Genomic DNA, 9,868 nt, shown 5'->3' on the forward strand with positions numbered 1-9,868 from the left:
GGGCACATCAAAGAGCTGCGTTCCCACTTTTGCTTTGTTTCACATGGTGCCTTCAAGGACTTGGAGCACTGCTCCTACTGGGAGTGGGTCTTTCCACCCAAGAAGCTCTTCCCTTAATGACCACAGGGCAATTGCCCAGATAAACCTTCCAGTTTGTGATCAAAGGTACAGCTCTGTCCCCTTCCACCCCAATCCTGGGTTGCCTACTGTCCCATCCAGTTGCTTTTAGCAGGTTTTGCTTTTAAACTTTTTTTAACCACTTTTTCCTCACCCCCCACTCCTGCTGCTACTGGGCAGTTTCCAAACTCTTCTCAGGTAAGGTACTTGCCTTTAAATCCTAGTCCCTGCTTATTTATTACTGCATTATACTCTTCTGCTCTTAAATCACTGTTCCCTTTCTCCTGTAGGACACAAGATTTGGATTTTAAAAAGCCAAACCATAACAAAAGCCCCGACAAGATCTTGCCTCAGTCTTGTAGAATGTCTCCAACCTGCAAGCTACGCACATGCTGGCAAGACGTAAATTCGCTCTTTTCTGTAGTTAGGTATTTTGTAGCTTTTAAGAGGAAATGAGAGGAAAAAACTGAATGGACATGAAAAATAAAGATCTGCACCAGCTCATCTTGCTTAGGCTTCTACAGAGCCTGTGCTGAGGAAAAGGTGTTACTCAGATTTAACTCTGAATAAATTGCCTTCTGGATGGCTTAAACTCCTTCTCCAGATACAGACAAAGCTTCCCCCATCCCCAGGCAGGATGGTGGTGCTGGTTTTGCAGGAAGCTGCCTGCAGAGGAAATCCACAACCAGATCTTTCCCCGCTGGAGCACACAGGGAGGGGTGTCCTTGTGAGAGACAGGACTGGGGATGTGGGGAGGGTGTCTGCAGGGGTTCTCAGACACCTGAGATTGTGTCTGACTGGGAGCAAGTACAAATCCCAGCTCTGCGTGGCTAAGTGGTATTTAAAGCCCACAGAGGTGGCATCTGATGCATGAACCTCAGGGCTACAGAAGGTTTCCCACAATGAAATTCTTTCCAAATTGCTTCACTTCTGGTATGTTTTAGCTTTAGTGGCACACATTGCAATTTGTTTGTCTCTGATGAGTCTGTCACTGTTTAGAGCAAAAATGAAGGCACAAATGGCATTTAGAACTTTCACTAGACAGATTAGAAGCATTAATTAAAACTCATTTGATTTCAGGCACGATAATTTGTTTTCCTTCATTCTGCCATCAACAATTTGCTGCCACCTTATCTTTTCCATGAAGCCTGACTGCAGCAGCCCTTTTAGCAGAGGGCTCAGTTACCAGAATCCAGTGTCTGCTGGCACCAGAGAGGAGGAAGCTGGACCCTTCACATGGCAAGGGGAGAGTGTCTTCATGGGCTGAATGTGCAAGTTTTGGAGGGGAGACACTGTGCAATTTGAAATCCTATTCAATAATCACACCTTTCTTCTGTTCACTACTGTGTCGAGAACTCTTTGAAGGTTTTAAAGCTTTTTTTTTTTTTTAAGGAAGAAAAAGTACAGGTATTTCGATCGTTGCACAGGGGGAAAAACTTTCCTCAGATTTCCCAAACCTAAAGTTATTGTCCTCTGAGATTACAACAGGCTGCTTCCTAAATAGCTAAAGGGAAAACTAGAACCCAAAATAGAACAAGAAGCCCCCAAAGGCCCCACATCTACAAATGAAGAGCATGAGGCACATGAAGAACTCAATGTGGGGAGCAATTTGGTGGATCTGCCCAGAGAAATACCAGCACTGCCTGTACAGGGCCAAGCCATGAGAAAGAGCCACAACAATTTGTAAGGCAAAGGAGGTTTAAAGGAGGAAGCAAACCCAAAACCCATTTCTAGCTGTACTAAAGAGAAGACAAAAGTGCCAATCATTTTTCCAAACACTGTAATCTGAAGTGGCATTTTCTGTTCGTTTTTAATCAAATGGATTGTTTCCCTCCTTAGAATGGTGCTGAGCCTTTTAACATCGCTGCAGAGCAAGACACTGCTAATAAATATTTAAAGTCTCAGAGCTTTAAGTGAAAGGAAGGATTTGTTGGATAATATTTCATTTCCCTTAAACTGTTTATTCACCGTTAAAATTGAAAATTTTAATTTTATGGGGATTGCTGAGAGAGCTGATGTTCAGACATTTCCACAAAAAACCCAAGAGTCATGAAGGCAGTCTATAAATAACCACCTTGGAAATAAACTTCTGTGAATTGGACATAACCCAGATGAGATTTTCAAGTGTGTTGTAAATTACCCACAGCCAGAGCACAGGTCAAAAGTATTTACTAGCACTGAGCTCCATTCCTCACATGTACCTGGCAGGAGTGTCTTAACCTGGAGCAGAGAATACAGAGGCCTGAGGGTCAGTTTTGCTCACCTCCAGCCCTGGGGGTTATTTATTCCTGTGCTGACAGAGCAGTTTTGTCTCCTGGCCTTGCCCTAGTGCAGATGTCCATAACAACCAGAGGCCTTGTCTGAATTTCCAAAACAGAGAATATTCCTAGGACAGGGTGGGAATGCTGCTTTTTAAATGCTGAACTTTCAGGACATCTGCAGTAAAGTTTAAATTAGCAGCTTCAGCTGAGGGTTCAACCAGTGCAAATCTGATGGAGCACCACCACGCTCTGTGCAATCACCTCGGGTCCCAGCCCTCGTCTGCCCCTCTGCATCCTACTGTCCATCCGTCCATCCATCCATCCATCCCTCCCTCCATCCTCTTGCTGTCAGAGCTCCCAGCATCATGACAGATCTTCACATCAGCAGGTTCCTTCCACCATCAGGGAGGTGCCTGCCCTGAACACCAGTAAAAATCCCCCCTCTGAAGCTACCCTGGGTACCCAGCTGCCGTCCTTGCTGATCTTTCAAAGCAGTGCCTAAGCAGTGCAGAGGAGTTTGGCTGCCTCTCCTGGTGAATGTGGCTGCAAATTAATCTTCATAGCAGATATCTGCTGGCTCTGGGAACTGGCAAGTCGGAGCATCCATTAGTGAACACTGTGAGCAGGAAAAACACTCCAGGGCACTGGGTCAGGGAACAGGAGAGAAAACCCAAGTAGGTCACATTCACTAAAACCATCAATTCATTCTTAACTATTCATCATATCTTACACCTCTGCTGGGCCTGGGATTTCAGGAGGAAAATTGCAGTGTCTTCCTCTGGAACCAGAGTGGTGGTTTCATTCATCATATGTGTGGATGTGAGTGGACAGTGGAGACTGTGCAGTCCCTCTCTCTGAATTTCCACTATCACTGCCTCTTGCAGCAGCTCCAAGAGTCCTGGGCAGGGCTCTCAGCATCTCCAGCTGCCTCTGAAGTCCATCAGCTGAAGGGATGTTCTAAGGCCACACTTATTAAGCAGAGAACAAGCTTTGAGTGCCACTGCTTCAAGTACCTGTGACTCAGGGAGCTGGTTGGTGGTGTCAGTTAGGGATGCACAGCTTAGAAATGTCCCTCTCTCTTCTCTGCATATCCTCCCCTTGGATTTTGGTGTTGATACCACAGACAGTTTTGTTCCTAAAGGGCAAGAAGGCAAACTATAAAGAGCAGGAAGAAAGGGAGGTGGGAAAAGTGAATAGGACACAAGGATGCCCTGAGACAAGGAGAAGATAAAAACTACAAGTGAAATATGATTAAGGCAAAGAAAATGAACAAAGGAATAGCCACAAATGCTGACTTACAAAATGGGCAGAACAAGAACACAAGGTTATTACCTTAAGCTCAGTGTTAGTTGCAAGAGCTTTGGCTGAGGTGAGTTTGGATGTGCTGGTTCAGACTTGTTTCACCCCAGTTTGAACTATCCAAAAATAAAGTTTGACACATAATGTGATCTGTCAACTGAGGCTGCTTTTCTAGTTAAGAGAAAAGGAAAGAGAGAGACACCTCCCTCCTCCAACAATAGGCATCAGAGCAAGGTACAGTGAATCCTCCCCGACAGTGAAGAAGGAATCAAGCTCAGCTGGATCCAAGCCTGGGGCAGGACAAGCCTCTATCTCACACACATGCCTGGCCTGACAGGCGTTGTGTCATCTCATGCCAAGACACAGCAGCAAGCCAGATTTTCAGTTTATGTTTAATTTAGCTCTTGCTCTGCACACTGATGTTTGAGCCTGGTGATCTACCTGACCCATCAAAACCTGCAAGAGCAGAGCTTTCTTTCATTGCTTTATCCAGAGTTTGAAGTGGAGATGGTGAATTCTAAATTTAGAGCGGCTTCAGCAGCACGCTGTGTCTACCCGTGCCTGCACTCTGCTTTCTGAAAAGATGATGACCAAACCAAATCCAGATTTCCTTTTAATCTGGCCTATTTTAAATCAAACTGCAAAGAAAGATACTAAAGCTGCTACTGTGAAACGTGCTGCTCCATGAATTAGTAATTGTGTTTATCTTCTACATTGGGGATTTTTTGCCTGTGTTGCTGTTTTCTTACTGCCACTCAATGTGAGGAGCTTTTATTTGAATGAGACTATTTCAAAGCACTTTTACACTCATGTAGAGTCAGGGACTTATTTACTTTCTGACAGTTATTTACTTCCTGTAAATATTTCACAGCCACAGGACCTCCCAGATGAAAGCAGAGCTTGCTCTGTGCTCCTGTTCAGGAGTCTAATTAAAAACAGAATAAAATGGGAGGGATGGAGCTAAGTGCTAACTGGAATGGATGTATCTAGAGGGAATTCAGCAAGGGAGCCTTTTCTTGGCACAATTATTGAAGCATAAAAGCAGAGGTAAAGTGCCCAACACAAAACTGAAAGCCCTGAGATTGATGAGGGGAGGGGAGGGCAAACCTTCAGGGCACATTGCAAAACTTGTCTCTTTTGTTAAGCTTTAGTTTAAAATATTGAGGTGGGCTGGGAAGGGGAGGTTTTGATGAGGACACTTTTACTTTCATTGTTGTCATGGCAGTATAATTCAGTAGGGAATATGAGGTTTGATTTGTTTTTATTTTAAGTGCAGCTAATGAAATCTAAGATTGTGCACAGCATAAATGAAATCAAATAAATAATTGCAATTGTTCCAGGCCAGTGCTGTTTACTGGAGAGACAGGGAAGGAAAGACAAAAACAGTGTATTTCCAGAAAGGACTAAGTAGGTATGGCCAAACAAAAGGGAGTTAAACAGGTTATCTCCCTTAGCTCATGCTGTGGGATGCCACTCATAAGTTCCTTGCAAGAGGATTCTTGAGGTCTCATGTGTCCAAGCTCATACTGGGAGCACACTGCAATATGCAACTGCCATTGGTCTAGAGAAAAAAAGGACAGAAACACTGAACAAGATACACTGAAGAAGGGAGAGGAGAGGAGAGGAGGAGGAGAGGAGAGGAGGAGGAGAGGAGAGGAGAGAGGAGGAAGAGAGGAGAGGAGAGAGGAGAGGAGGAGGAGAGGAGAGGAGGAGGAGAGGAGGAGAGGAGAGACACCACTGCTCCTGTACAGACTCTGCTGCCACCACTGAAAAGTTGATCCTCATTGCTATTTGACATCACTGAGCCCAGACACCTCCTTTGGCCTAAATCCCATCCCACAGCACAGAACTGAAGTCAGCAGCAGCATCTCCATGTGCCTGTCATCCCACCAGCCCAGAGCCACCCCCATGGGGACAAGGGCTTCTGGGAAGCCCACCTGGGAAGCTCAGGGCATATCCTCTCCCGGGAGAGGTCACTGATGGCCAAACACACCTGAGTATCTCTGGAGCTTGTGGGACTTTTACCAGTGCTGGTACTTTCTCCAGGACGTTAATCATTACAACAGAACGACCAGCACTGCAAGGGACTCCATGGCTGTGCTGCCCTTATATTTGCATAATTCCCCACAATCAGAGCTGCAGGAAAAAAAAACCCCAGGGACTCCAAAGTAATCAAATAAAGAATAAGAAAAAAATAAAGAACAAGCATTATTTCCCCTGTTTTGTTTTGTTTTTTCAGAGATAGCTTGTTTGCTCTTGGTTAAGGGAAGATTACTTACCACAGCTCTCTAGAGGGCAAGGGCAAATTGCTTCAGGTTTTGAGTGAGGATTTTTCACTTAAAAGAGTGCATTTGGAGACAAGGGAGATTATGAACAATCCTTTAACAAGATCCTCAAGCCATCAGGCCGTTTAACATTATTGATCAGTGCAGCCGGAGCACATTTTTAAAGAAATCTATCAGATTAAAATGGAAATAGATTTCTTGTTCTGGCTTCTCACAAGCTTCATTTCACTTTGCAGCAGAGAGCTCCTCTGAAAGAGGGGCAGCCCCCAGGTCAGAGGCGGTGACCCTGCCAGGAACATGCTGCCCTGCAGCCCTGCCAGCTCCCTCTGCCTTGGGCACGAGCACAGACTCAGCAATCACTTGTGTGGGATGCTTCTGTTCCAACAAAAAAAGGGTTATTTCAACAAAAAAACCCCAAACCACATCAAACCAGAAGAGACATCTCCTAACAGCTCATTGCTACAGCAAGCCTATTTAATGGGAAGGAACATCACTTGGGTGTTATTTTAAATACCCTTCTTTTGGGAACATAGAGCACCAAGTCAAAATACACCCAGATCTGATCAATGTCACCCACCTAAACTACAAAGCTTTCATCTCCAAAGGGCCCACGGTGGGGATCACAATTCTCAGGATTTGTTTGCAAAATAAATAAAAAGAAGCACTTTGCTTTCAAATTAGTGCCCCAGAAATTGACAGCAATAGTAGTAAGCAATAGAAATTATTTGTATTAATAGCCATGTTTACTCTAATGATGTTGGCATTCTCTGTGAAGATTAATTGGCAATAATGTTGCAAAAACTATTACAAGTGAAATATGCACCATAAACGTAAAATAATTTGACTTACCTATGTTCTAAAGTAAAATATTTACAGTAATGAGATTCTAATTATCCTTTGTTATGGCAGACCATTCTCCACACTCCTTTTTATTGATAGGAGATGTATTGTTTCAGCATTTTAGCTCAATTTATTTTCTCACATTTGCATTTCCTTATGCACAGAAAATGAGAGGCGATCATTACCTTCTTCACTTTGCATTCAATTTACATCAACAGCGCATTACCTCATCCTAACTCATTTATCAACCACAGAAATTTGATAACAAAAGCTACTGTCAGTGATGAATAAAGATCATTTCAAATGGAGCAAGAAGAAACAAGATGAATTATAGGTTTCAGGACCTTTTGTTTGCTCAAGAAAAGGAAGAAAAAGGATTTTTTCCACCTAGACAAGACGGAGCTCACGAGGCTGCTACTCATATCCAGCATCTCCTCTTCAGCTGCAGCTGATGGGTCTGTGTTGCACACAGAGGTAACCCCAAATACCCATGAACCATAAATGTCTGAGCCCTTTGCCTCACAAAAGAACGTTCTTAATCTTCTGGACTGAGTGCACAGAACTTATGGTTCATAAGCTCGAGGAAAACCTTTAACAACTACCCAAGGGCGACGGCAGCCCCAGAGCAATTACTGGTGCTCCAGCCCGGGAGACACTGGCACATCCAGCAGGGCACAGACCCGGGCTCCTGGGACAGCGTTTGCCAGCTTGTGAGCCCCCCCAGTGCCACAGAACACACCGTGGGCTTCCCTGGCACTGATGGTAGCAGAACATCCACCTGGCTTTGCTGGGAACTGGAACATCTGGGACCTTAAATTAAAGGGTTACCCAGAGTCAGTAAACAAGCACTTGCACTTTGGAACTATTGACTGAGCTCCGCCACCCGAACAAGCTGTCAGCAAGAGGTCTGGGCAGTGGGAAGAAGATGGCAAATATCTCCCTCCTACTCTCCATTTGTCTTCTGAGAGCTTGTTTTGGTGATGAAAACACAGGTGAGTTCATTTAAAACTGAGCAAATCCTTCACTTTTGGGTACAGGGTGTCACAGACACCAGCAAAGGGACAGTTTGTCACTTGGTAGTGGGACAGCTTGTGCAGTCTTGTAAGAGACAACAGCTCAGAGGCATTGCTGCATTTTATAGCTCCTCTTTAAAGCTCTGGTTCTTTTCCGGGGGAATGAAATAATAGCTTTTATGCTGATTTTATACAGCATGTGTCACAGGGATTAATTTTAAGAATGGATTCTTTTTCTTAGATTTTTTGCAACTTTAAGCTGTCAGGGCTGGATTCAGCCATTTTAGAAGGCACACACAGAAGGGGAAAAGGGGAGAGCGCTGCTGGTGGGTGACAGTCACACCTCTTCATGTGCCATCACTTTGTCCTGGAGAACAAACAAGTGCTCACATCCATAAAACACTCATTGGATTTGCCACTGCGAGGATTGTTTAAAGCCAAACCCAGCGTGATTTTAACAAAGACTGTAGGATGCAGCCAAAGCTGTAGACAAGACAGAGCAGTTGATGGATGTGGGCAATCACACATAGTAATGCAGGCTGTTGCTTGATTTATCTGTAGCAGCAACAGCTCCAGCAGAGGCTGCTTCACATCCAGTGTGAGTTCTTGTTTGCTGCAAGGCTGCCCCTTCTTCTTTCATTAAAACATTGCTGGAAACAAGTTTTTAAAAGGCGCTTTCTAAAATATTTGCTTAGCAATGAAGAGTGAGCAGAACCTCATGCTGTTGCCACCACCCACCCAGGTGCACCCCCCATAAAATACAGCGGACAAGACAGGTGTGTCCTGCCAGACCTGTCTCACTTTCTCAGATCCTGGTTCAGAGGCTGGTAAATGGTGTGTGAGTGTATTCTCAGTGTGTGGATGGTTTTCAGCCTGGTGAGTGCCACTCCTGTCACCCCACAGGGCCTGCAGCCTTCAGTCCAAATCAAGTTTTGCTTGTAAAGCAGCGTGTGGGATCAGTAAGCAATGGAGCCTAGAGGGACCTGACAGGAGGTAAAGCTGCATTCATTAAAATGAATTCTCTCCATTAAATGGGTTAATTGCAGCAGGTGCCCAGCACTCCCACCAGGAAGAGCTGCAGGAGCATGTCTCGCTGCCTCGCTGCACGCAGGGCCCTGTGCAGCTGCCCCCGCACCACCTTCCTGGGCATTCAGCACGTGGAGAGGGCACAAAACCAGGGGGGCTGCTCTGTCATTCCCACCTGAGCCTCTTCTGCCCAGCTTGGGGTAAAGCCAGAGGCTGCAGCCCATGCCATGAGGAGAAGGGGGCAGGTCAGGGTGGGTGACCTGGGCTTGTTCATCTCCCACACGTAAAGCACAACCCTGCAGGGGATGCGGTGTCTGGAACAAGCCTGGCTTCATCAGAAGTGCTTTACTCATCAATGTCTACTGCCAAACTAAGGTCAGGATTTTAACACACTTCATTTTAACCAAAACCGTGCTAGCATGAGGAAGGCAGAGGGCAAGCTTGCTGCACAGGGATTAGAAGCCCTGCCAAAGCTGTTAGTTCCCTTGCAGAGACACCTGTTAGTGAAGGGGCTCCTTGCACCGTAAGTGGCCTGGGTCAATCAGACCAACCTGCCTGGGGCTCAGGAGAGCTCCACTGAACTCATCTGCAGGCTCAGCAGGGCTGGGCTCTGCTCCGCATCGGGAGCAGGACTGGGCCACGAGAAGGGACGGGTGGCTGGTGCGTGTCCCTCGGTCTCCTGTCTCCCTGCCTGGCCAAGCTCATGGTGTCCCCAGCCCTCAGTGGGGCCAGTCCAACACGTGCCCGACCCCGTCCTGCACAGAGCCCCCAGATGAGGGTCCGTGTCCCGGGCGGCCACCACGGCTCCGAGAGCTGCTCCACCGTGCCATCTGGTGACAAAAAGGGACATGCTGAGCGCGCTGCGGGACGCTGGAGAGCGAGGAGAGGCTGCGGCAGCAAAGCAGGGACAGCCCCGGGTGAATGATGTGTTCCACGGGCGGGGTTCTCCGAGAGCTGGGTCAGGAGCAAACCCTGCCGGGGGCTGCCACAGGACTGCCGCTGCCGCTGGCCCTGCCGCCGGGCCCGC

At 46.4% G+C, this 9,868-nt stretch overlaps 1 protein-coding gene across 1 annotated transcript in view; it reads left to right on the plus strand.

Moving 5' to 3' along the window:
• The first annotated feature begins 7,666 nt into the window (after positions 1–7,666).
• F9 (coagulation factor IX) overlaps positions 7,667–9,868 on the plus strand; it is a 13,772-nt gene continuing 11,570 nt past the window's right edge. Inside the window, exon 1 of the mRNA XM_008641485.2 lies at positions 7,667–7,794. Within this exon, the coding sequence (XP_008639707.1) occupies positions 7,728–7,794 (67 nt within the window). The 5' untranslated portion in view covers positions 7,667–7,727. The remainder of the gene's footprint in view (positions 7,795–9,868) is intronic.

Source organism: Corvus brachyrhynchos, unplaced genomic scaffold (assembly GCF_000691975.1).
Source record: "Corvus brachyrhynchos isolate BGI_N302 unplaced genomic scaffold, ASM69197v1 scaffold220, whole genome shotgun sequence".
Taxonomy (NCBI): Eukaryota; Metazoa; Chordata; class Aves; order Passeriformes; family Corvidae; genus Corvus; species Corvus brachyrhynchos.